This window comes from Sorex fumeus, unplaced genomic scaffold (assembly GCF_029834395.1).
Source record: "Sorex fumeus unplaced genomic scaffold, SorFum_2.1 ptg000026l, whole genome shotgun sequence".
NCBI lineage: Eukaryota > Metazoa > Chordata > Mammalia > Eulipotyphla > Soricidae > Sorex > Sorex fumeus.
In genome coordinates this window covers 6,141,832-6,169,044 of record NW_026606083.1, presented here as the reverse complement: position 1 = coordinate 6,169,044, position 27,213 = coordinate 6,141,832, and the positions used below count along the sequence as shown (strand labels likewise).

The following is a 27,213-nucleotide window of genomic DNA, read 5'->3' as shown; positions in this document are numbered from 1 at the left end:
CGTTCAAAGGCCTCATGTGTCCCCGCCCGGCCTCATGGCCCTTGGGGGTGACCAACCCCTCCTCTCTCAGGCCCCCAGGGTTCTTGGCGCCAGGAGAGGTGCCATCCAGCCACCCATGCCGCATTCTCACTCTCAGTCGGGCACTCACTCCTCGTTCTGGGAGCCAGGACCCAGCATCCTGCACCATGGCTTGACTCCTCCTGGTGAGATAGCCTCAGGCCATGTGGAACCCTCCAGACCAAACCCCTCCCATGCAAACGCACCACCGCCCGCACTGATGAGATGGATGTGCAGCCGTCACAGCCAGCCGACGGGTCTAATTGCCTTATTTCCCCTGACTGGACGCTCTGACAGCCCCATCACACAGCTGTGGTGTCCATCCCACGCAGTGAGGTCGGCTCAGACCACGCCCTGGGCAGGCCTGCTGACAGGACGAGGGGCACCGCTGAGCGCCAGCAGAACTTTGAACGATGTTCGCTGCTAGGGGAGAGGGAGGCGGCTCCTAAATATTATTCTTCACACTTAACCATGTGCCCAAGGGTCCTGCCTAATTGCAGAATGTTTTCTCTTGTGCTTAAATTCCATGCCACAGATTATTAAAAATTGACTTTACAGTATTTATTTTACTTATCTTCTCAAGCCAGACGAGGCTTAGCCCATAGATTTTGTGAATTATTAATTTTTAAAGGCAATTTGTGCTGCATTTTACACTTGGATGGTGTCCAGAGAGACACTGATTTCTAGTCCAGGACTTAGAAGAGTCACTTTGATTCATCTTTCAGGACTCCTGGATCTCCTGCCCAGACACAGTGCTCTCTCCCTGTGACGTCACAGAGCAAGGGGCATGTTGTGAGCAGGTGCAGGGGTGGTGACAGAAGCAGAGGACAGACGCCTTCCAGCAGCCTCTCGACAGAAGAAGGGAGGAGGGTTCATCCTGCATCAGCAGCTCCCAGCACCTGGCATAGCCCTCCCCTGCCCCCCGGGCTCTGGGCTCACCTGATGTAGCACCCCTACCCCCACTTGGTCTGGGCTCACGTGGCTCGACCCCCCCCCAACTGGCTGTGAATGTGAGGCTTCAGCCTCCAGACACTGGTTCTGTATGGGCCAAAGGTGCCCGACTTCTGAGGGTCCAGACCCGCCTTTGACACCCTGTCCTCCTGTGCTCTGGGCTCAGCTCCCTGCCAGGACCCAGGGGTGAATGGAGCCCAGCAAGGAGGCTGTCCAGGGAAGGGGCTGGACTTCTGCCCAGAGAAAGAGGGATAGAAAATCCAGGGGCAGGGAGAGCATAGTCTCGATGTGTGTGTGTGTGTGTGTGTGTGCCTGTGTCTTTATTTGTGATTGTGTTCATGTGCACATACATGTGTGCATTGTGTTGCACTGTGTGAGTGCATGTATGTGTGTGCATTGTGTCACACAAGTGGTATGTGTGCATGTGTGTCGGTGTCCACGTTTGTCTGCTGCCATCAAGGTGTCCCTCCTTGTGGTCGGCATTCAGGGGCCCAGCGTTTTGTCCCTATGAGCCGCTGCTCCTCGGCATGGCCAGCTGATAGGCACATTTGTCAGAACCTGCCAACCATTCCCTCCCGGGACACTCTAGATTTGGTGGTGCTGGGAGAGCCCCTGGTGAAGGGACCTCAGCTCCATGGCCCCTGTGCTATAGCCCGGTCTGACCGGGGGTCTGAGAAGATCGGGGGCCTAGCTGACTGCACAGAGCAGGCCAGGGGCTGTGGGCACCCCAGGTCCTGCTGAAGCAGCTGAGGAGAAGCTGTGAGCAAATGCTGCCCTGCCCCAGACAGGGCCGAGTAGGAGGGCTCCGACGGGGGCCCGGGAAGGGGCATGACTTTCTCCATCTCTAGCGCGGTGTCTCTCCTCACTAGGCTTCTACCCTTGGTGGGGTCAGCCAGGTCCACGCTCAGCTCTGTACTGTCTGTCCCTCATTTGCCAGGCTCACTGGAGTGTGCTCTGGTGACACATCCTTGTGCTCTCTGAGCCACAGGGCATGGAAGTCCCGGAGCGCTCTCAGACGGCACCCCAGGAGACCACAGCGAGCACCTCCCAGAGGCAGCTGCCCTAGCCAGCTGCGTTCACGTGGTCCTGGGGGACTCCTCCTCCCCTCGGGCCCAGGCCACTCCTGTCCCGGGGAAGGAGCAAGAAGCAATGCCCCTGGGTTCTGTGAGGTGATGTCACTGCACCGTCCCACAGACATTCTCAACCTCCAGGTTCAGACTGTCCCCACCACTCACCTGCCGCCCAGGGCCACTCCCAGTGAGTGAGTCGGCAGAGCCCCCTGCCCCTGCCAAGGCTTTGTGACCTCTCCTTTGTCTATGGGTGGCCAGACCTCGCACCCTACCCACCCAGCTGTGTCACTTCCACCTGTGGTTCATGGGAGGCAACTTGAACGTGGCATGTGTGCCTTGTGCGAGCCCAGAAATGGGGGTTCTGGACCATGTGCTGACCCTCTCTGCTTTGCCAGGAACCACTCTGTCTCAGGACCCACCAAGCCCTGCCTTCCGCTCGCTTATCTGCCCATGCTGTGGTGTCCTGCTGGCCTCTGTCTCCGAACCAGCAGCCCAGCAGGCACAGGTCACTCCTCTATGTATCCTTAGAAAAATGTCTTAGTACACTCCTGTGTTCCAGAGAACCCATGATCAATGTTCCCTAGCCTGATGTGGTTGTGCCCTGGGTGGCTGTGCCCACTGCAAACGACCAGGGCCTGCTGGGGTTGCTAATGGGTCTTGGGGCTCCTATGGTACAGTGCTTACCTGGCAGGCCTAGAAGGACACATGTGGGGGGCCTCAGACCTCTGCCCGGAACCTCGCCCCTTGCAGAGATGTGTGGACAGCACAGCCGCCTGGCCACAGGTCTGGCCCGCAGCCTGCTTTTATTAGAAAACAGCGATTTCCTATTGAGGGGTGAGCTGGACTCTGTCACCTAACTGCTCCCCTGTAAAACGATTGTCATCAGGCCAAGGACAACATTCTTACATCAGAAATGAGCTTACATCAGGTGGGGCCGACCGCCTGTGGTACCCCCGCCAGGTAGCAGCCAGGCGCCCCCTCACCCGCCCCCACTAGTGCACAGTTGTGGCTGCCCTGGAGATGCTGGCTAGGCTGTAGGAGCAGCTGAGTCAGTCCCTGCTGCGTCCCACATGATCTGTCTCGCTCAGGTGGAGAGAAATGAGCTCTGGTGAGAAGGCAAGGGGCTAGCGGGCAGAAGCTATGCCCTCAAGGGAGTGGCCAGCCAGAGACCCCCAAAGCACAATGTGGAACTGTGCTCTCTGTAGGTGACCAGGAGGCACGGGGCCACAGCAGTGAGGGGCCCAGGGAGCACCTCCCTGCCCTGGGACAAGATTCCTCCCTCCCAGGCTGAATTTAGTCTGGGACGAGATTGGTTGCCCGAATTATTATTTGCAACATGCAGCACCTGGGCTCTGCAGAGGACACCAAGCCCAGACCCACTCTACAGGCACCACACAGCTTCCCTCAGAGTCAGCAAGGATGTACCCCAGATCGCCCCTTCTGTTTGCGCTGGGGTTAGGGCAGGAAGCAGTGCCTCCTGCTGTTGTCACAGGGACCCAGTGCAGGGGGTATGCCTGCACTCGGCCTGAGCACCCCTGTCCAAGTCCCAGGAAAGCCACCCTGGTCCAGCACCCTCCCCCCATCCTCCCCCCTTCTCTGCCCAAACACCCACCAGGCACCTGTTATGGCCTCGGAAAGTCCTTTCCTCAGCACCTCAGGCCCAGTGTCCACTCTATCCTATACAAGCCTCTCCCTGGGGGCGCCTGTCCGACTCTGCCTGATTCTGCCCACCTGCTCGAACCTCCAATCCAGAAGAGATGCACCAGAAGAAAGGAGAGGCAAACAAGGAAAGAAGGAGAGCTGGGTTGTGGGGCTGAGCGAGGTGGGGAGGCACTCAGGTTTGCAGTGCACGGATGGATGATGGATGGGGCCTGGGGACATGCAGGTGGGCATACTGTGGCTTGTCCAAGCATTTCTGTTCTCTCTCCTGCAGACCGACTCGGCTCGCTGTCCACCTTCATCTCGCCCTTCAAGCACCTCAGCCCCACAGCCACGCACGCTGAGGATGAGGACAGTCTCAGTAAGTGTCCAGGGGGCCCTGAGAGCCCCTAGCCAGACTGCATGGAGAAGGAAGCAGGAGACTATACAGGCGTGCTGGGCCAAGACTTCATTCACCCCCTCACCAGAACACTAACCCCACCCGGGTCCCGAGCCCCCGGACCCATCCACACCCCCACATGGCATCTGGGCCCAACCTCACCCAGACCCCACCCGGGTCCCGAGCCCCCGGACCCATCCACACCCCCACATGGCATCTGGGCCCAACCTCACCCAGACCCCGTCTCTGCATGGACCCTGTTCCTACCCAGACCTCATCCCCACCCGAACCCCATCCCCATCCCCCCATCTGCTGTCCCCACCTGGGATAAAGGAAGGCAACACAGATTTGAGCTTTGGGGGGGACAGTAGGAGCCAGCCCCACTTTCTCCCCTCTGTATGCCAGGAAAAAGAAGGAAGGCACACAGAGCTATGCTTGCTAGACATGGCTGTTCCCGGGGGGTGGAGCCACATGGAAGTGTGGACAGGGCTTAGAGCAGCTTTGGGGAGGGGGCTGACACCCCTGAGGAGACAGTCACCCCAGCTGGGTGGGCACACAGGAGAGAGTTGACTTGTCAAGGGACCCACTCTGTCCTCCTGGGGGAAGAACCAAGACTGTGTTGGGAGGGTGGAGCCTGTGGGGGATGGAGCCTGTGGGGGATGGAGCTTGTGTAGGGGATGGAGCCTGTGAGGGATGGGACTTGTGTGGGGGATGGAGCTTGTGTGGGGGATGGAGCTTGTGTGGGGGATGGAGCCTGTGGGGGATGAAGCTTGTATAGGGGATGGAGACTGTGGGGGATGGAGCCTGTGGGGGATGGAGAATGTGGGGGGTGAAACTTGTGTAGGGGATGGAGACTGTGGGGTATGGAGCTTATGTGGGAGGATGGAGCTTGTGTGGGGGATGAAGACTGTGGGGGATGGAGCCTGTGAGGGATGGAACTTGTGTGGGGGATGGAGCTTGTGTAGGGGATGGAGTGGGGGGGATGGAGTTTGTGTGTGGGATGGAGCCTGTGGGGGATGGAGCTTGTGTAGGGGATGGAGAATGTGGGGGGATGGAGACTAGGGGATGGAGCCTGTGGGGGGTGGAGCTTGTGTAGGGGGTGGAGACTGTGGGGGATGGAGCCTGTGGGGGATGGAGCTTGTGTGAGGGATGGAGCTTGTGTGGGGGATGGAGTCTGTGGGGGATGGAGCCTGTGGGGAATGGAGACTAAGGGGGATGGAGCTTGTGGGGGGTTGGAGTCTATGGAGGATGGAGCTTGTGTGGGGGATGGAGTCTGTGGGGGATGGAGCCTGTGGGGAATGGAGACTAAGGGGGATGGAGTTTGTGGGGGGGTTGGAGTCTATGGAGGATGGAGCTTGTGTGGGAGATGGAGCCTGTGGGGGATGGCGCCTGTGGGAGATGGAGCTTGTGTAGGGGGTGGAGGCTGTGGGGGAATAGAGTCTGGAAGGATGGAGCCTGGGGGGGGATGAAACCTGTGGGGGTTGGAGCCAGTGGGGGATGGAACCTATCAGAGGATGGAGTCTGTGGGGGAATGGAGCCTGTGTGGGGGGAGTGACTCAGGCTATGCACCCCTTTGCTCTGCAGTGTCCTAGCCAGGGCAGTCTCAGAAGAGGTGCTTGGCACTGGCTGAGAGCAGGGCACTTGTTCAGGAGTGTCTGGGTGTACTGAAGACCCTGCAGGAGGATTTGTGGATGGTAGCGAGGGTTGGGGGTTATCGGGACCCTCTTTCCCAGAAAGAGGCCCTGCAGGTGGGGACTGCTGTTGCTGCATTTAGGGGTGTGGGAAGTGCCCTGGGCTTCCCATCCTCCTCCCACAGTCTCTGTGCAGTGAACATCCAGCAATGGTGCCTTCCCTGCGCCCCCTGGAAGAGGCCACTGGAAGAGGGCAACAGCGCCATGTATGCCAGCTGCAGCTGCTCTGGAAGCAGCTTCCCAGAAGTCCCCACCTGAAGCTACATCAGATCTATGAGTCGTCAGAGGATAGAGGGGACAGCAATGGGCCTTTGTCTCTCAGAGCACAGGACACTGACTGCTCAACTGTCCTCTGGGCCGTGATTCACCCAGTCATGATGCTTTGGGCCCCACACCCTTTGTCAGCCCATACCAGAGGTGACATGGTGTCTGTAAGATCCTGGCCCAGTCCTGGCAAAGCTGGCACCGTGGCCATACCCGGGCTCTGGGCAGCACTGAGAGCTGAGAGCCACCAGTGAGTGTTCATGCCATGGCAAAGGAATGAGCAGCAGAAACTCCCATTTCCTCTCAGGGCATCGGTAGTCCCTTCGTGTGTAGGCGGAAACTCAACATAGAAGCCCTGTTTCCCTGCCCTGTTCAAACCTATGCTGGGGTTTTGGTCCCTCCCCACTGCACTGTGACACCCCCCCCACGCCCCCAGGTGAAACGGGAGAAAGGGGCGCGTCACTAGGGGTGCATGTGTGTGCATGTGTGGGTGTATTATGTGTTTGTGTGGGTCTGAATATGTGTGTATACATGTAGGTATGTATGTGTGTGCATATGTGTGGGTATGTATGTGTGTGCATGTGTGGGCATGCATATGTGTGAATATGTGTGGATATGTGTGCATACATGTCTGTATGCATGTATATGCATACACGTGGATGTGTGCATACATGTGAATATGAATGTGTGCACATGTTGGTATGTGTGCATGTGTGTGGGTACCCATGTGTGTGCATACATGTGTGTGGTGTGCATATATGTGGGTATGCATGTGTGTGCATACATGTAGGGGTGCTAATGTGTGGGTATGCGTGTGTGTTTTTATGTGTGTGCATGTGTGTGGGTGTGCTTGTGCATACATGTGGGTTTGCATGTGTGTGCATGCATGTGGGTATGCATGTGTGTACATTTGTGTGGGGGTGCAAATATGTGGGTATGCATGTGTGTGCTTACATGTGGGTGTGCATGTATGTGCACATGTGTGGGTAGGCATGTATGTGTGCTCATGCAGGTAGACTGGCTTGGCCGCCCTCCTCCCTCAGAGGCAGACTGGAGCACCCAGAGCTCAGCCTGGGACCCTGGGTCAGCAGACTTCCTGTGCCTTCCTGACCATCCATTCTCACCTCCAGGTACAAGCAGTGCAGAGGTGAAAGAGAACCGGAACGTGAACAGCCTGGCGTCCAGCGAGCGGGCCTGCGGAGGGGTGCCGGGGCTCAAGAGGAAGCGGCCACTGGAAGAGGGCAACAGCGGCCATGTATGCCAGCTGCAGCTGCTCTGGAAGCGGCTCTCATGGTCCGTGGCACCCAAGAATGCACTGGTGCAGCTGCACGAGCTGCAGCCGGGGCTGCAGTACCGCACGGTGTCACAGACTGGCCCTGTGCACGCACCCATCTTCGCCGTGGCCGTGGAGGTGAACGGGCTGACATTCGAAGGCACGGGGCCTACCAAGAAGAAAGCCAAGATGCGGGCAGCAGAGCTGGCCCTCAAGTCCTTCGTGCAGTTCCCCAATGCCTGCCAGGCACAGTTGGCACTGGGCAGCGGGACCAGCTCCTGCCCCGACTTCACCTCTGACCAGGCTGACTTCCCGGACACACTCTTCAAGGAGTTTGAGCCCTCAGAGCCCGGCAGCAACCTCCCGGGCCACCGCGCCACTGCCCCCGAGCTGCTGCCCACGACATGCCCGCGGAGTCGGCTGCTGTGCCACACGCTGGACCTGCTGGGCCCAGCGCGGCCAGAAAGGCCTCGGCCACCTGCCTGGGGCATGGGCACAGGCGAGAGGAACCCCGTGGTGGTACTGAGTCAGCTGCGCTCTGGCCTGCGCTATGTGTGCCTGTCACAGACAGCCCCGCGGCAGCGGCCCCGGAGCTTTGTCATGGCTGTGTGCGTGGACGGGAGTACGTTTGAAGGCTCAGGACGCAGCAAGAAGCTGGCCAGGGGCCAGGCAGCACAGGCCGCCCTGCATGCCCTCTTCAACATTCGTCTGCCCGGCCCCGGCCCCTGCAGAAGTAAAGGCTGCCTCCTGCCGCAGGTGAGCTGGCACATGCAGACCCCCAAGTGGCCCCGCAGCCCCTATTCCCTGTCTGGCTGATGAGAGCATTTTCAGCTGGGGGGAGGGGAAGGATACAGCCTGGCAGTCAGGGAGAGGGGCTGGACATCCACAGGAAGTCAGAGTGTAGCACGGGAGCAAGGAGCAAGGCCCTGTTGGTTCCGTGTCCAAGTAGACACGGTCCATGGTAGCCCGGCGAGGCCCTTTGGCCTCATCACCCTTCTGGGCCCCGGCTCCTGCGTGTCATGGGGAGGCAGCAGCACCAGGTTTCTGCTGTCTGCACAGCCAGGATGGAGGGGGATGGTTCTTCCAGACTCTCCCTTCGTCCCCAGGAACCCCACTGGCCCACGACTCAGGAGCACCCGGGGTGGGCACCATGCAGTGGAGAAGCTGTCCAGACATGGGCTGGACAAAGCTAATTGGGTCCATAGGTGGGGCTGCTGTGCCACACACTGGACCTGCTGGGCCCAGCGCGGCTGGACAGTCCCCAGCCACCTGCCTAGGCCACGGGCACAGGTGAGAGAAACCCTGTGGTGGTGCTGAGTCAGGAACATGACATTGGACAGGGCAGTGTTGGCCAGGGGCAGGGCAGGGGCAGGGCAGGCCCAGAGCAGTTCCATTGCATCCCCATCCTGTGCTTTGAATCCAAGGGAACCCTATAGACTCTGCCTGTGCTCGGGCTCAACTCTGTCCCTCTGTCTACACAGCAGGCTTTCCTCAGAGGTCTGCTCCTCTGAACCCAGAGCAAGGTGCTCCAGGTCCCACACCCAGGACTCCAGAGCACAGCACCCCCAAATGGGCTATTTCCCCATCACCATCCCCAACATGAGGAACAGCCGGGCCCAGGAGCTGTATAATGCTGGAACTTCAGGGGTCTAGAAGGGCCCACTCACATCTACACTGAACATTGTCTGCACGGCACAAAGTGGCTGAGGGTGTACTGAGGTGTAGACAGAGTAGCTCAGGGGCAGGATATGGCAGGTGTAGACAGAGTGGTTGGGGGTGCAGACACATGGGTGCAGACCTCATGCTTGTTCGCTGTGTGTGAGCACACAGGACTGGGTACTCATTCCCAAGAAGCCTTGCGTCCGTTGGAGCAGGGAGGGGTGCCCCGGGATGCGCCCTGAATCTCCCACTCGCTGCTGGGAGACACCAGGAGGGGCCAAGCTAATGGCCGTGAACGGCATTTTCAAGTTTCAGCATTTTCTAGTAGATTTGAATCAGAGCTCCAGACGTGACCCCATTTTCTGGGATGCGCCCCCAGAATTAGCTGCGGAATTAGCCAGGGCCTGGCTCTCTTCCTGAAGGCCCGCAGCCGCCCGGCAGGACGCTAATGGGCTGTTTGCACAGAGCCTTCCTTCTGCTCATCAAGGTGACCCCAGCTGCCTGCGGCCGCCTGGCCCACTGCCCCACACCTCCCCCGCTGTCCGGACACACAGTTCTCCCTCATGACCAGGACCCAGAGTCAACTGAGACTGCCAGGACAAATGTGAACGAGGTGCCCCCACTGAACAGACGCCATTCAGAGGGCAGACTCACAACCCTCCACGAGCCCAGAGAGATCTGTGTCCTCTGTGCCAACTGCCTGTTCAGCCAGGGCCACCCCCACCTGGCCCCAGCAGCTGAGGGGCATCCTGCAGCCCAGGACAGAGCTGTGGTGAGGCTGGTCACTGGAGCCCCCCTCTGCCTGTCCTCCCACACCCAGGTTTCTGCTGTTTGTCTTCTCTCCCGAGTTCCAGGCTCTCAGAGGAGCTGCAGAGGCAGAGTCAGGAAGGGGAGCTCAGCCAAGAGGGACAGAAAGTCCAGGCAGGCCCCCAAACGAGAGTCAGTGAGGGACTGCGGCCCACACCTGCCTCCCGAAAAGAGGTGTTCCCTTCCAGAGGGCAAAGCGGGCCTTGCGAAGGCTGGCTGGGGGCAGGTGGGGGTGGCCGCGTGTAGTCCTGCTACTCGGTGCAGGAGGGATGCTGAGAGCTGAGGAGGATGGACAGAAGCTGGGCCAGCAGGACGCCCGCAGCTGACGAGCTCCCGAGGGAGCCCAGCATCTTCCTAGGGTGCGGATTCCCCCACAGGTCATGGAGCTGGCAGGCCAGGGACCTGCCCTTGGGCCACAGAAGAGTGGCAGAAGGAGAGAGCAGGAGGAGAGAGAGGCCTCCCTACACCCCTCTGGCATGGATCTGGAAGTGGGGACAGGACGGTAAAAAGTCTGTCTGCAGAGAGGATGTTAGTGACCAAGTGCTATGACCAGGGCCAGGAGGTCGGAGCACCCATGAGACAGTGAGACTCACATAAGGCAGGCAAGTGTGGGCTTGTGAGCGGCCACTCCCGGCCACTCCCAGCCACTGCACATGGGCACATATTTGGGTCAGATTGCACATCCGGGTTGATGGTGTGTCCAGGTCTGATGGCATGTCTGGGTTCAGTGATGTGCCCTGCAAGTGAGGGCACATTTCTGGGTCTGATGGCATGCCCCATGGGTGAGGCGTGTATCTGGGTATGATGGCACATGCAGGTATGATGGCATGCCTCATGGGTGAGGGCACATGTCTGGGTCTGATGGCATGTTCAGGTCTGATGGCACATCCAGGTCTGATGGCGTGCCCCACAGGTGAGGGCACATGTCTGGGTCTGATGGCGAGGGTGCCTCAGCAGTTCTCCTCTCAAACAGATGCTCACAGATGCTCTTGGGTCAGGTTGGTAGAGGGTGGGTGTTCCCTCACTCGGATGTTCAGAACAGGAAGTAACACACAACTGTCAGCAAGTGCAAGTGCAGATATTAGGAAGACCGAATGAAGAACAGTGCCAGCAGCTCCCATTCTGGCACCCTGACATCAATCAGGAGACTAGGGAGGCGAGCACAGGGCATAACTGCTGTGGACTGGGGGTCATGGTATGCCCCTGACTGACCATTCAGAGAATCCGAGTGTTCTGCTGATGCCAGCACCTCAGACCCAGTTCCCCCTGAGAGGATCGGTCCTACATGAAACCCCCAGCCCCTGGGCTGCCTAGATAGAGCCACTGTGAAGAGGCGTGCACACCCACACCTGCACAGGCACACAACTGCCAGCCGCGGAGCACACACACCAAGGAGTCAGCTTCCCATCCCTCTCCAGGTCAGCTGAGCATAGAGGAGCATCTTGGTGCCTTGAGAAACTCCACAATCTCAACAAGCATCTGACCTGTCTGCAATCCCCATGCTCCTGTCCGCTGCTCTGCCGTAGGCTGGTGGGGATGAGAACAAGGCAGCTGACAGACAGGCTAGAAAGGGCAGCCCCTGCAAATAGTCAGTGAATAGCACAGTAATTGACTGGATGTCCTGGAAGACATCCAGAGGGTGTTCCCCCTCGCATGAGGCCCCTTGGGCACCTGCGAGCCCTATGATCTTTCTACAGAGAACTCCTGTGGTCTTCAGAGGGTGTGCGGCTATAGAAATGTCTGGTCCATGAGGAACACCTCTGAACATAAGTGGGTTGCAAAGGTTTCTGTCCCTGTGTAACAAGAAGAAATGCCTGCTAGAGTAGGAACCCTTATCTCTCTGCCACCTTCTCAGGCTCATGCACCAGCCTGTGGAACCACTGCCTTCCTGCCACAAACTGAGGCATTTAGCACAATGGGATGCTAGCAGGTGATTCAGAGAAATGGAAGAAACCTTGGAGCAGCATTCGGCAGCCAGTGTTTGGGAAACAGGGAGAAAGATGAGCCTTCTCATGAGGCTCGCAGGGGCATGGTGGGCAGAAGGAAAGCAATCTCACACACAGGTGAGGGGTGATGGGCTGGGCCTCTCTGATCTCTGTGAGGACCATGTCAGAGGCATTCTAGAACCCGCTGTATAAAGAGCTCCTGCTCTTCAAGAATCATTTTTGCAATGGATGGTTCTGAATTGATGAATTCCAAAAACTGGAGTTTCTAAAAATGGGGGACACGTTTAGAAATCACTGGATTTTACAACCAAATTGTTTCTGAATAAGAGCTAATCATGTTTACATTTGTTATGAAGATATATGGAAACATCCTTTGAATGGTCTTATTAGCCACAACAGCCAAATTCCAAGACCCATTTAGCATGATTCAAATCCCAATTCAGTGTGCAGGCTCAGATGGCAGTTTATTTGTGATGTAAACACACTTTGACTTGTGTGCACGCACTGAGCAGGGTGAACCACGCAATGAGCTAGTTGCAGAAACAATGAGATAATCAGGGTGCGCAGATTTTGTTGTGATGACTTTTGAAATCAAAGAACAGTGACTGAGTATTTCTTATTTAGGCAAGGTCTTACTGATTCTTATTTAAGACATGTAAAAAATGTTCTTTAAAGCTTAGGAAAACACAGATGACTTTCACAGTTTGTTCATAGCTCAACTCATGGCTTGCAAACAGTCTAGTTGCAAAAAGACTGATTTTCTGCATCCATCCTTCCATCCACAGATCTGTCCATCTGCCCAACCATATACACATCTGCTCATTTATCCATCCATCCACACTTCTGCCTGGCCACATATCTATCCATCTATTCACCCATCTACCTACCCACCCTTCCATCTCTACACCTGTCCATCCATGTAGCCACCCATCCATTTATCCATCTTATTCACCCAGTTATCCATTCATTTATTGACCGTCTGTCCACCCATCTCCTCCTCCAGCCCATATTTTCACCCATCCATTCACCCATCTACCTGCTAATGTGTCATCAGCAGTATTCTACTGAGACAACAGGTGACAGACATACACGGAGGTAAATCACCTGCCTTGAGTTCTGTCTACAGCTGGTCACTGGGTTTCTCAGACTATGACCCTACAACTCCCTGAAGACTATTTGCTCGACCTCCTGTTTAAAAACATAGATACAAGGCATTCACCCTAGATTTCCTGAATTGCAATATTTTAACCTGCTTTTTAAACACTCTGGCAATTCTTAAAACTTCGGCATCAAGTTCCTGGAAGGATTTTAACTGACAGCAAATCTTCACAGTATGGCCTATTGTGCTATTGGAGATATGTGCTACAAGTGGTGTGCTAGACAGAGGAAAAGGGCTGACTGCTCAGCTGAGAAACAAAGACACCTGCCAGGGCAGCACCACACACACTACACACACCAGCTCACATATGGACCACACACGAGCTCACACGCAAGCTCACACACCACACAACAAGCTCATGTATCACACAAGTTCATGTACCACACAACAAGCTCTTGTACCACACACACACACACACACACACACACACACACACACTCATGCCCCTGCAAACATCTGGGTAGCAGAGGATGATCACTGTAACTCTCTACAAATACCAGTAACTTTGTGAAGATAATTCTTGTGAAGCAAAGCTTCAGATACACAGAACAAATCCCCATAACTTTGCGGGGTTATGAAGTGGCTCTTGGGGTGGGAAACCCAAGAGTTTCCTTCTTCTTGTGAAGAAGTCAGGTGCGCTGAGCACAGGCTGGACCACACGGCAGCCCCCACAGCCTGTCCCACGCCTGGTTCAGGTTTGAGCAAACAGCTAGTGGGTCTGCATGGTTCTACTCCCCTGTGTAAAGCACACTCTCTTTCCAGATGCTTCTAGGCTTCTCAGGAACCTGGTGTGACCACATTCCTGTCAGAAGCTTCTTCTACCTTGGTGTGAGCCCAGCAGAGACTCCAGGTCTGTGCCGTGACTGTGAGACACACCAGGGACTGGATCTGGGCCAGGGTCGGCTGAGCTGTCCTGGGGTATCAGTTCCCACTTGGCTCACCAGGACACCCAGACCTCCCTGTAGCGCAGTGCCCGGCCACGTGATGGCGCTTATCCCGCCCCCAAATCCCTGAAACCAAACTGTGCTAATTTTCGGCTGTGATGAGCTGGCAAAGAGACAGAAGTGGACCAAGCACTTTTTCTCAGGAGGGCTGGGCTCTGAGCACAGGGAAGTGGCAGGGGCAGAGGGTCCCCTGGAACGGCCACAGCAGGGAGACTGCCAGGTCGACCAGCACACACACGCAGGACTCCCTCAAATAAGGACCCATCCTGAGCAGCTCAGCTCCTGGGAAGGCAATACCTTCTCTGAAGTCACAGTCTCTGCATGCAACTGGGAGTGGAGCAGGGAGAGGGCACTAGAGAAGGTAGTTTCCAGAGGGCACTGAGAGCCACAGACAAGTATGGGACCTGGTCCTGCAGCAGGGAGCAGGAGGGTGATGGCGTGATCAGTGAGCACCCACATCCCACCCAGTGGGAACACAGCACCAACCCCAAGGCCCTGAATTCTCTGTCAAGATAGAAGACGTGGCATGCTTTGCTGGAATGTTCTTCATTAACCAGCATCTGTTATGAAACACTATTTGAGAAAAACACATACACACATTCTCACTCTAACACGTATGTATGCACACATTCACACACACACTTCTCTCACACTCACACCCACACACCAAAATACACACTTTCAAGCATGCACACACTAACACACACACCCCCACACATGCATACTCACACATGCACACTCTCTGACTTTGTCTCTCTCCCTGGTTCCCTCTCTCTCCTTCCTTCTCTCTCTCTCTCTCCTTCCCTCTCTCCTCTCTCTCTCTGTCTCTCTCGGTCTCTCTCTCTCTCTCTCTCTCTCTCACACACACACACACACACACACACCTCTGCTGGTGACAAGCATTGCTGGTCTGGCCTGTTTCCCCTTTAACTTTGACCCCTCAGGGCCTCAAACCCAGGAACAATGTTCATAACCATTCCCAGCACACCTCAGCTAGGAGCATTCAGAGGCCTGAAGTAGCTGTTCTCATTCCAGACTGGGACTTACCGAGAAGGACAAGTCCCTACCCATTCCCTAGACTTGCTGATTTCCAGTGAATGGATCCCAACTGGCTCAAGTCTCAAAAAAAGTTGCCCTATAGGCCTAAGAGGCAATATAAAGGTAGGGGATTTGCTTGTAATATGACCAAACTGTGTTCAATCCCCAGCAACACATAAGGTCCTCCAAGTCCCACCAGGAGTAATCCCTGATCACCACTGGGTACAGCCCAAAACAACATGCCAAAAAAAAAAAAAGTGCCTCATGTAGGTGGGGAGAAAAAGCCTTAAACTTATACAAGTGATTCTTTCAGGGATCAGAAATATAGCACAGTGGGTAGGACACCTACTTGGGCACAGGCAACACAGCTTCTCTCCCTGACATCCCATATGGTCTCCCGAGCACTGCTGAGAGCAATTCCTGAATGCAAGTCAAGAATAACCCCAGAGCATCGCTGGGTGTTGCCCAAAAACAATACATAAAAGTGACTTTTAATCTTATTCGTTTTATAGCAACTTTATTAGCATACAAAATTCTTCCTCTTTGAGTAGGCATTTCAGTTGGTTCTGAGTGGGACCAAAAACATTCTAAAATGAGTGGGATCTAAAACATTCCTTCCTCTCTCCCTGGGCCTGGCGCCCTCTCTCTGACTCTAAGGGCATGTGTGCTGTGCTGTTTCCTGAGGGAGGCTTTGGGCCCTAGCTCTCTGGGCACAAAGCTCCTTGCCCTGAGCCTGCTCTCCACACTTTCTCCACTAATGATACTAGCGTGGTCATGTGTGTGGGTTTAACGACATTCTTCAATGGCCTATTGGTTCAGCACAGAGCAGTCCCACTTGGGGGACAGTCCGGGCATCTCTGGCTTCTGCGCGGGTGCTGCTGAGTGGCCTGAGAGTGTGATGCATGACTTTAAGACACTGAGTGTCTTCTGAGCCATTCTCAAGGTTGTCTCCATGTCCTTGTCCACGGACGCTGACCCTAGTCAGTGCAAACTGCCCCTCCCCACAGCTGCCATTTGAAGCCCTTAGTGGGGCTGACGGTGACTGTTTCCCATTGTGCTATTGGTGTCTGTCTTGTCCAGGGAAACTGAGTCTCGGTCTGTCTTTACTGGCATCTTTCCTTACTGAGTTATGCGATTTTTTTATATGATCTGGCACCATCTCTTCTCAGTTTATCAGAGTAGGACTGCAAAGGAGGAGTGCAGAGACTGACACAGTACTGGGGTACAGAATCAAGGCAGAGTCAGGGCACAGAGTTGGAGGTCATTGTTGGGGTACAGGTGCAGTGTTAGGGTACAGAGTCAGGGTGCAGTGTTAAGGTACAGAATCAGGGTGCATTGTTGGGTGTAGAGTCAGGGTGCAGTGTTGGGATGCAGTTGGGGTGCAGTATTAGGGTACAGAATTGGGTGCAGTATTAGAGTGCAGTCAAGGTACAGAGTTGGGGCACAGTGTTGGGGTGCAGTGTTGGAGTATAGAACTGGGGTGCAGTATTAGTGTACAGAGCCAGGGCACAGTGTTGGGGTAGAGTTGGGTGCAGTATTAAGGTACAGAGTTGGGTGCAGTATTAGGGTACAGAGTCAGGGTGCAGTGTTGGGACACAGAGCCAGGGCACAGTGCTGGGGTACAGAGTCAGGGCTCAGTTGGGATGCAAAGTGGGTCTTCATCCTGCTATGGGCACACAACTGGAAGTGGGCTTTCTCTCGAAGGACAGTGGGAGCATGGTGTGCCTCCATCCAACCGAGGGTGAAATTAAGAAGTGCAAAGTTCACGCCCAGCTTAAAAAATTAAACTTTTAACAGTAATTGCTCCTGAACATTTGTGAGGGCCCCAATCCGACATAAAAGCTTTAATTTCTATGCAAAGCAGATAGGATGATTGAGTTATAATTAAAATGGTAATTATACCCTTAATGCTCCATATTTGACTTCTCAAAAAACATGTTCTGCTCCAAGAAAAGCTATTTAAAGATCAGAGGGAAATGTTTGAAAATGAATGTATTCAAGACATTCCAAATCTTTTAAAATCCAGTTATTGATTTTTACATGCTTTCAAGTAGAGTCTGAAACATTTTCTTCATTTATTTTGGTCGATGGAAATAATAAAAAATCATTGGAACGTGAAAAGCCTCAACGAAGGCAATATTCTGAGGTTGATATTTAAAATGATAAATATTGAGTGGGGGTTCCAGGAGGGGCCCCGGGCTGACCAGGCAGCTCTGAAGCCCCCGGGGGGTGGGCAGGGAGGAGCGCTGTGGTGACCTCCTTTCTGGGCAGGAAAGCTGCACGCAGTCGCCTTCATCCTTCATCGCTGCTTAGAACCAAGAGGAAATACCTGGAGCCATAAATCAAATGTCGGGTAGGAAGTGCGCGGAGCCCATCAATACTGCATGATGTATGGCTTGCTGGGGGGCTTGGGCAAGGCCCGGAACACCGGGGTGTGGGAGCCTCTCTCCATGGCCACCTTCACTGAGCAGGGCTCGGCTCAGCCCCCTGCATCCCTCCACACTTGCGGGGAGAGGAAGAGGAGACCCTGGCAGGGGACTGGAGTCTGGAACATTCCATGAGGGAGGGTGGGGCAGCTGTCTGAGGAGGAGTTTCTGGCTATTGAGAAGCACAGGGAGTGTGTGGTTCTCAAGACAGCTGTGCCCCACTTCTTACCCCAGGACTGGGTGCCCGAGTGTCTTCTGTGGGGAGCAGCCCTCATTTCTGTTCTTTCTTTCATTTTTGCTTTGGGGCCACACCTGGCAGAGTTCGGGGCTTACTCCTGGCTTTTTCACTCAGGTATCACTCCTGGTGGGTTCAAGGAGCCATATGGGGTGCTGAGGATTAAACCTGAGTCAGTCACGTGCAGGGCAAACATCCTCCCCACTGTACTATCACTCCAGCCCTTCATTTCTGTTTACTCCCTGATCCAGACACAGGTAAAGGGCCTCTGAGCCACCATGGAGGGGCATGCCAAGGACCACTGCGCAGATGTGGGGTCACCCCCATGGGCACAAGGGAGCAGGGATGGGGGTTGTCAGCACCTGCCATGCTGTGTCTGCTCCTTTGGAGACCCCTCACCTGCTTCCTGAGGCTCCTGGATGAAAGAGCAACACAGGGCTGGGCACAAGCACCCTCAGGCGGACCCAGGCTTAACAGTGGCTCTGGTATGAGGCCCACAGAAGAGCCCGGGAAGCACCAAGGGTGTCCAGTGATTTATAGAAGACTTGGCAGAGCCCTAGGGCCCTTGGTCAGAACCGCGACACCCACAGGCTGGTCACACAGCTTTGCCTTCTTCATCGAGAGCCCACACTGGAAATTGCCCGCAGAAAGTTCCAGATGACTGATCTCCAGACAGAGCGGGTCTCAGAAATATTGCCAGTTAGTAGAGGCCACCACGGGTCTTTAGCATTGCCGGTTGGCTGGAGAAGTGCGCTGAGAGGCAACATGAGCTCTGGGGGCTCCAGAAGGAAGTTCGGAAGCAGCAGCAGCAACTGTGGTACAGCCCACCTGCGGGCAGTGCCCCAGACCCATGTCTTTGCTCCCCCAGAAAACAGAGGCACTGCCATGGCAGCCCTGAAGGGATGCTCCTGTTGGCCACACCTTCCAGAAGTGGTGACACTCTCCACCAGCAGCACCTCATGGGGGAGCCCGAGGAGGGCAGTAGATGCCCCAATCTACACACAAATGGAAGATGGGAAGAAATACACTGACGCTCCCCGAGAAAATCAGAATCAACACCGCTATCTTCATCAGGGCCCAGATGTCACGGCACACAGGTCATCTCACTTCTCAGTGCTGTTTACACAGAACAAATCCTACTTCTGGTTCAGAAACTTGAACAGGTGTTTGTCACATTCCAGGGAAAAACAGGCCAATGAGCCAAAAGGATTGAAGCTAGGGTAGCAAAGGCAGCTGCACCCTCTCTCCATCACAGCATCACTCACGTGGCCAAGGTGTGGAAGCAATTTAAATGTCTGCTAATGGGCTGTAATGATAGTACAGCGGGTAGGGTGTTTACTTTGCACATGGCCGACCCAGGTTCGATTCCCAGCATCCCATATGGCCCCCCAAGCACTGCCAGGAATAATTCCTGAGTGCAAAGCCAGGAGTAACCCTTTTGCATCGCCGGGTGTGACCCAAAAAGGGAAAAAAAAAAGTCTGCTCAGGGATAAAGAAAATATAGCAGCTATGGAGAACCAGAGACTGAGCCCCAGCTAGGGCCCTCAGTAGGGCACTATAGCCATATGCCTTTTCTCCCCAGGATACGAGGGCTAATACTGTTGTGATAAGGAGTGATCTACTGAAAGCCTGGATGACAGAGGAAGCAATGAGTATGATGAAAGATCCCCCTATTTAAAATAGATCTGATCCAAATGATATGGCAAGGCTTAGAACACTAACTGCTGTACAATACCAAGCAACTATTAGTGGCCCATCCATCCATTCACCTGCCCACTATCCATTCTCCTACTCGCCACCAATTCATCCACCCACCATCCATACACTTACCCACCACCGGTTTACCAACCCACATCCACTTATCCACCTACACACTCATCTACCTACTGCCCTTTTCACCCGCCATCCACTCATCTATCCACCACCCACCTACTATCCATTTGCCAACCCACTATTCATTCACCTATCCACCATCCATTACCTACACATAATCTGTGCATCTATCCACTCACATCTTCCCACACATCTTCCCACACATCTGCTCACATCCACATATCCACCAGCCCAACCCAGTACCCATTCATCCACTAATCTATCCCAACCATCTTCATCCACTGATCCATCTGTCCACCAATCTACCCATTCGTCTGTCCAACCACAATCCATTCCTCCATCCACCGACCCAGTCAACCACCTAACACTCTCACCCACCCAGATATCCACTCATCTTCATCCATTCTCACTCGTCCACTCACCCATCCATCTCCCTATCGTCCACCCACCCACCCAGACCCAACATCCATCCAGTCACCCACCCTTCCCTGCCATCCTCTCACCCATCTGTCTTCCACAGTAGCTCCCTCTCTCTCAGGAGGAAATCCATCAAGATAGAGGGCTCCAGGGCTGTCCCTGGGAGAAATGGGTGGAGAGTGAGTGGTGCTCTGGAGTCCACACTCACTCTGATGTGGGCTGGGAGCATAAAGGAGTGCATCTTTCCATTTCTTGTCCCCAAATTGGCCCTTCCTGGTGGGTCCTTCCTCATGTGACAAGCTACAAGGCTGTAGAACCCCAGTCCTGTCTCTCTGTGCAAGTTCCCTTCCTCCATGCCCACTTCCTGCACACTCATTTGGTGCTAAAGAAATGGATTTACAGTGGCAGACTTGATCATGGGGGGGAGGAGGCGGGGAATATGAAAGAACTACCGATGATATGGAAATTGTAACTCTTAAGCACATATTCTTATAGAACAGCATTACCTCAATTAAAAAATTTAAATATACAGAGATTTGACCTCGAGAAAACAATACATTCCTACTTCTATCCCAAAAATGGGGGGAAAGCCTCAACTTTATTTCTTCCTGCCTCTCTCCTTCCTTCACTCCCATTCACAGGAGCGAGAGAGAGCAGAACACATCAGCTAGGATGTTCCCAACTATGTCCAGCACCCTGACTCTTGACAGTCACACACTTGGGAATAAAGGTACAGGAATGCACCCCAAATCTCAGAAACTGTGCAGAGAGCAGAACAGGGAGTGGGCAGAGCCACAGAGGAAGCAGGAACAAAAACAGGAAAGTTGCTTTTCTGTTCATTTCACCTCCGAGTGGAATTATTGATTTCATACTTTATTTTCACATGGACTTACTTGAGCGACAGCTGCTGCTCAGGTAGCTGGTGCCATGAGGAGAAATGAGATTCTGGTAATTAAGGATCCGAGCCTGGGTCGCAAGGACCAGGGGGGATTAGGCCGCTCACTGGAGTGAGCCAGGGGTTCTCGGGGGATTAGGCCGCCGACTCAATCATTTCTTCCCGTTTCTAAAATTGCACTTCAGTTCTCAGAGATGCTCAGGATCCGGCCCATTGGCTCCAGAAAAAAAAAAACTTCATTACCCACAGTCGTCATGGCGGGCAGAGACGGTGTGCTGCGGGAACGTGTCCTCCAAGGCCAGGCTGGGGCAGCAGGGACGTGTCTGGAGGAGCATGTCTCAGGGTCAGAGGCTGGATGGGAGGAAGGCCCCAGTGCTGGCCTTGCCTTCTTCCCGGGAGCAGTTGTGGGCACCTGGGGAGGCCATCAAGCAGCAACAGGACGCACATGGACCCACAGGACAGATTTGCTACCCGGGAGTCTCAGTGAAAATGGACTCGGGCCAGCGCTGGACAGTGGGAGCTGCCAGGACAGGTGCCCGATCAGGAGGACAGAACATGATGGCCTGGGCCCTGGAAGGGGCAGCTCGCCTCCTGCCACCCCCAGAACTGCCGGCCAAAGCCTGGGTCAGAAGCTCAGCCCCATTCCGGACGGAAACTCTGGTGCTCGATGGCAGCTGTCCATGGTCCCGACTCATTTCATAGAACATCTCCAAGCCTAAGTCCAGGTCAGAAACAAGCAAGAGAATGCTGAGTGACAGCCCGCCTGAGCACGTGCAGGGCCACAGGCCAGCCCTGGCCACAAACGCATGTTCCTGCAACCAGGGACGCAGACCCCAGACAGGATCCTCGGGGGTGGCAGCTCCTTGCTCAGACTTCTTTATCTCCCCTGACTCAGACTCCCCCACAGTGCCTGGGGGTTCTGGGAGCACTGCCACATAGTGTTTGGGCTGGTGGGCACCTGACCCAGCCCCTAACCAGAGGATCTGATGAGGCTCCTATGGCCACATCCCAGGGAGGGCCAGGAGCACCACACCACACGCCACCAGCCCCCTGGCGCTCAAGCCTCCAGTGGACAGAGCAAGGGATTCCTTCCGCAGTCCCATGCGCTGGAGACGCCATCTGCAGAACTGCTCTGCAGGGGGCACATAAACCCCGGCTTCTCCAGGGTCCTTCCTGTCTGCTCTGCTTCCTGCTGGCACCTCACACTGCACCCCCTGAGTGGCTGTCTCCGATTCACTCTGATTTTTGCCTTTGTTTGCATGCCCATCCCAGACCCAGGCGCCCACTCCCCAGCTGCCCTGCTTTGTTCCGTGTTTACGCCGCGAGGACCGTGGCCCGCTGACACTCCTCCCAGCCTCTGCGGCTCAGTCTGTTCTGCAGGCTGCGCAGCCATCTGGACTCTACCGCAAAGGTTGGACGTGGTTTTAGGCAAGATTTCCATGCGATCTGAGAGGGGAGGTTTGCATGCATCACCGTCTTCCGAGGTTGAGGTCAGATTTTCCTCCCTGTCAGTTGCACAACAAAGCAAAAAATAAAAAATCATGACAAACGGAGGGAGCAAAGGATGAAGAGACGTATCTGCGGAGGAAGCTTTGTCAAAGGCAGTGGAGTACAAACAAAATAAATTAGGTTTGGTTTTATCAGAAGTGGGACAGCCTCCCGTTGGAAGAACAGCTTGTGTGGCATTCCTGGGCCTACCCATGAAGAATCTCAGAATGCAAAGGCAAAGGGCCTGAGCAATAGCACAGTGGAGAGGGCACTTGCCTCACAAACGGCTGACCCAGGTTGGGTCTCTGGCATCCCATATGGTCCCTCAAGGCACCACCAGGAGTTGTTCTTGAGTGCAAAGCCTGAGCAACAGCAGGTGCAGCCCCAAAACCAAAAACATAAAAATAAAAACAAACCAAAGGCACAGTGAGCGCAGCTCTGACAGGCAGGATCTGCTCCCAGGCTGTGTGGTGCATGGCCCTCATCCCAGGGGGTCAGCCCGCCCTGCCCACCCGACTTTGCAGAGCCCTGTGCTCCGGCTAAAGATCAGCCTCTGTGGCATGCTTCCCCCACAGGGCTGGATTTCTGCCACAAGCCCCTGAGGGGCTACAGCCAGGTGGGGGACATGGTGCAGAGCCGGAGCTGCTTCCTCAGAAGCATGACCTGTGAGCTACCCTGAGGCATTGTCCCGACCTGGCAGATGCGGCTCCCTTTCCTGTTCCACTTGGGTGCAGAGTTTGACTCTGAGGTAGTACTGTCTGGGGTGCAGTTCACAGAAGCCCTTTCTGTGAGGTCCTTTCTCACTCTGTTCATCCCCAACATCCGTGATGAGCTCAGCCTTCGCCTGTTCTGTGCATGCTCTGACCCCCGCCTCTGAGTAGTGCCACATTCCCAGCCGCAGGCAAGGCCACATCACAGTACTCCATAGATATGGAGCAACTTGGTCCCTAAGTCACAGGCAGCAAGACATATGTGCAGGGAAGGAAGCAGTCTGAGCAGAAGCTGGAGCAATGTACAGTCCAGGTGGGATCTCCTGGGTAAACGGAGGCAGGCTGCATGCACACTGTCCTCCATGCTGCATGCACTGAACCACACTGTGTGCTAGATGCCCCACTCTGGTCATACCTGTCCATAGCTGGGAGTAGACGCTGACCCTGCCCCAGGCAGATGTGCCCCTCGACCCTGAGAGCTTGGCCTCCCTCCTGCAAGATCTCTGCAGGCCCCCAGAAAGGTGTGCCTTGGGGACCTGGAGCTCACAGAGCAGAGAGCTCAGAGTACATGGGAGACACCATCATTTGAACAAGAAACTTTTTTCTCCTAGGCTCCGGAACCTGGGAGTGGAGGGAGGGAGAGCAAGGACGAGCTCAGGCTGTGGGAGATGAGACCCTGTCTGCTGCCAGGCCTTTACCACAGGGCTCCTCCCCCTGGTTCTGGCCACCCTGCTCTTCTCTCTGTCCCCCCAAACCCAATGGTTTTAGATTCCACAAAAAAGTGAAGTTCTTAGGTGCCTGACTTAGCCTGGCACCACAACTCGGGGGAAAGGTGACCCGTATCTCAGTGCAGCCTTCCTCTCTGTAAATACTGAATAGTGCTTCATTATGTGTAGATAGCTGTGCATGGGCAGGGGAGGGTCACAGGAGAGCTGCCCTGCAAGAAACAGAAGGTGGGGTGATACTATGGATGGCAGGGTGGTTGGATGGATGAATGGATGGAAAGAGGTTAGGTAGTTAGGTAGAGAGAAAGAAATTAAATCCATAAACTGTCACTGTCCTCCCATTCTTCATCGATTTGCTCGAGCGGGCCCAGTAACACTGTGAGACTTGTTACTGTGTTTGCCATATCTAATACGTCACAGGTAGCTTTCCAGACTTTGCTGTGCGGCGAGTTACTCTCGGTAGCTTGCTGGGCTCTCTGAGAGGGGCGGAGGAATCAAACTCAGGTCAACCGGGTAAGCCACATGCAAGGCAAATGCCCTCCCCACTGTGCTATCGCTCCAGCCCAACCCATAAACATTAACACATTTAGATAATGTTTGTATCAACATTATCTAAATCACAATAAAATGTTTTAGAAGAAAAGAAGGAAGTTTTAAAGAATGAACAAGCATAAGAAGAAAAGCAGCACAAACAATCCTAATAAAAGGAAAGGCTTCATGCTAGCTGCCAACATTGAAGAAGGTCACAGACATCATGGCTGTACACCTCAGAAAATCAGAAAAAGAAGAAGTGGGTCAAAGTGTTTTCCTCGCACTCTGTTTGATCCCATAGGGTCCCCTGAGCATTGCCCAAAAACAAAGGAGAGAAAGAAAAAAGGAAAAAAAGAATGACACTAGGCCAAACTTAGAAGAAAGAAGGAATACAAACCAGAACTGAAGTGACTCACAAAGAGATGAGAAAAACAATAGAAGAATTAACCAAAAGTTGTCTTTTTGTTTGGTGGATTTTTTGTTTGTTTGTTTGTTTGTTTTATTTTGGGGCCACACTCAGCAGTGCCCAGAGCTTATTCCTGGCTCTATGCTCAAGGGTCATTTCTGGTGCTCAGAGGCATATGTGGCGTCATCTCTCCAGCCCCAACCAAAAGTTATCTTTTTGAAAAGATAAAATCAATAACCCTTAGTTAAACTTGGGTCTGAGGAAGGCCAAAAAAAATTTCTATTTTTTTTCTAATTTTGTTAAATTTAACAAAATGGAGGAAGTGAATTTTACAAAATCTGGGGAGTAAACGTAGCTTTCTTCCAGAAAAAAAGAGTCTTTTCCACTGGGAAGCTTTTTCTGTGGGTGCACTGACATGGTTCGTCTTGTTTACATCTTTTCAAATCCAGATGAACTCAAACAACCATAAATCAACCCAAACAGAGGGCCTCATCTGTTATCGAGCTTGTATTAGCACACTAATGAGAATTTAAAGATTCTAATTAAACCCAGATGCAAAATATCTTCCTGAGTACATCAGAAAGCACCCGCTTAACAAAAACAGAAAGCTTACATTTTTCTAACGCAGCTTTAGTTTGTTTTCTCCACTTCTGTGGTGCTTCCGTTTTGAAGTCCAGTGTTGAAAGAGTAACCAGTGCTCCAGCTCCAGCCCCAGTTAGCTGGTTCCTGTGCCCTGTGCTGTGCTCGGCGGCTGTGGCACTCACACTCTTCTCTCCGGCTTCCCCAGGAGGCGGCCCTCAGATGGCATTTCTGGCGGCATGGCCTCACTGATGGAATCTCAGGAAACAAGGCCTCATGGAGTTGCCTCAGACAGAGCTGTGGGCAAGTTTCTGGATGAGGACACTAGCCCCAACTCAGGGTCTGCACGATGTCTCTCATAGACATAAGCCCAGGGCAGGTTCCCAGGAGCCCATAGATACCATGGCAGCCTCAAGGCCCCAGTCAGGCAGGACATGGCTGGTCTGCCTCCACCAGGGAAACTCAATGCATGGCTCTACTCCCACACCTGGCCTGAGGGAACAACATTCCATTTCAGATGCCCCCCACCAGTTCCTAGAGAAAGGACTGGGACCACCGGGCCCTGAAATGGTACTGCCGAGTCCTGGGCTGCAGTCTGAGCCCTGAAGAAGCGTCAAGAAGCACCTCCCAGTGAGGGGGCCCTGGGCAGCCAAACCTGCATGCCCCTCCCAGCTGGGCTCAGCCCTCGCTCCACTCTGGATCCCGCCACACACCACCATATGCTACAACACAGAGTGGGGAGGGTCACAGGCCCTCAATCCAGTCTGCCCCCATATGCAAATCTAACCTTTTTGATATTTCAGCATTATGAACCCAAAGACCGGGTTTCAAGGGGAAATATTTACTGAGGACTTGCTTCTTCCTAATCTATTGATTTTAATATTCCTCTCACTTTGGCTGAATGTCAACTTGACCCTGAGGACCATAACTGCAAATGTGAACACATTTTATTTATTGATGCCACTTGAAGCTGTACTGTAGAGTCTCTCATGCTCTGGCTGAAGTTCATCTTCCCTAGCTGGAGCCACAATGCACAGCCCCAACATGGGCAGCGGCCCTGGCAACAAGCCATGTGGCCCCAGCAACAGGAAATGTGGCCCTGGGGACAGGCGATATAGCACCAGGGGTAGGCCGTGTGAGCCCCGGGACAGGCATTATGGCCCTGGGAGCAGGCAGTGTGGCCCTGGGAATAGGCAGTTTGGCTCTCAGGGATAAGCAATGAGGACTGGGGACAGGCAGTCTGGTCCTGGGGACAGGTAGTATGTCCCCCACCCCCAGGACAGATGGTGTTGGCACCAGCTCTTGCAGGTATGGCTTCTCCTGGCTCCCAGACCTGAGCACTCTGCCAGCTGTAATATGGGGTTCAAGGCCAGAGAGCAGGGAAGCGAGCACCCAGCTGTGCAGATGCTGAGCACAACGCCCTATGGTTCTGATTGTTGCTGCTCCATGCCCCCTCAAATGCTACATTGGACGATTTGAGCCGGCAGGTGCTGTGGCCAGGCAAGCAACCCAGCTGAGCTGTGCTGAGCACTGCATCCTGCATCCTCCTGCAGGGGGCTGGAACAACTGACTGTGGAGCTCCTGCCTTGCCATAGCCACCAGGACCAACCAGGATGCCTCAGAGCCTCAACAGAGGGGATCACAAGGCTCCGCCATCAGAGCCCAGGACATTTGGCAGTGCACTATGGAAAGACTTGCCACAATGAACCCTTTGTGGATGGATCAACTATGGACAGACCCACTATAAACAGACCAAGGGCTCTACGGGAAGCAATGTAGATAGTACCTCATGTTCATTGTTTGATGACATTCTGTCCTAAGGGCCACAGACCATCAGTGCTCAAAGCATGTCTTGAGCAGGCAGATTCAAACCTTCTCAGACATTCAGATCCTCAACTGACAGAGATGCAGAGCTGTGGATCTCAAAACACCAGTGCCATGCATCAGAGAAACAGGTCAAGCAATCCTAAATGTGCATGAAACCACAAAAGACAATCCAGGGAAGCAATCTGGAGAAAGAACAAAGATGTTAGTATCCAACTCCAGGTTTCAAGCAATATTATAAAGCTAC

At 54.2% G+C, this 27,213-nt stretch overlaps 1 protein-coding gene across 1 annotated transcript in view; it reads left to right on the top strand.

Moving 5' to 3' along the window:
• Positions 1 to 27,213, top strand: part of ADARB2 (adenosine deaminase RNA specific B2 (inactive)) — a 140,348-nt gene that overhangs the window by 89,640 nt on the left and 23,495 nt on the right. The window contains exons 2-3 of the mRNA XM_056114707.1: positions 4,012 to 4,098; positions 7,202 to 8,100. Coding sequence (XP_055970682.1) covers positions 4,012 to 4,098; positions 7,202 to 8,100 — 986 coding nt within the window. The remainder of the gene's footprint in view (positions 1 to 4,011; positions 4,099 to 7,201; positions 8,101 to 27,213) is intronic.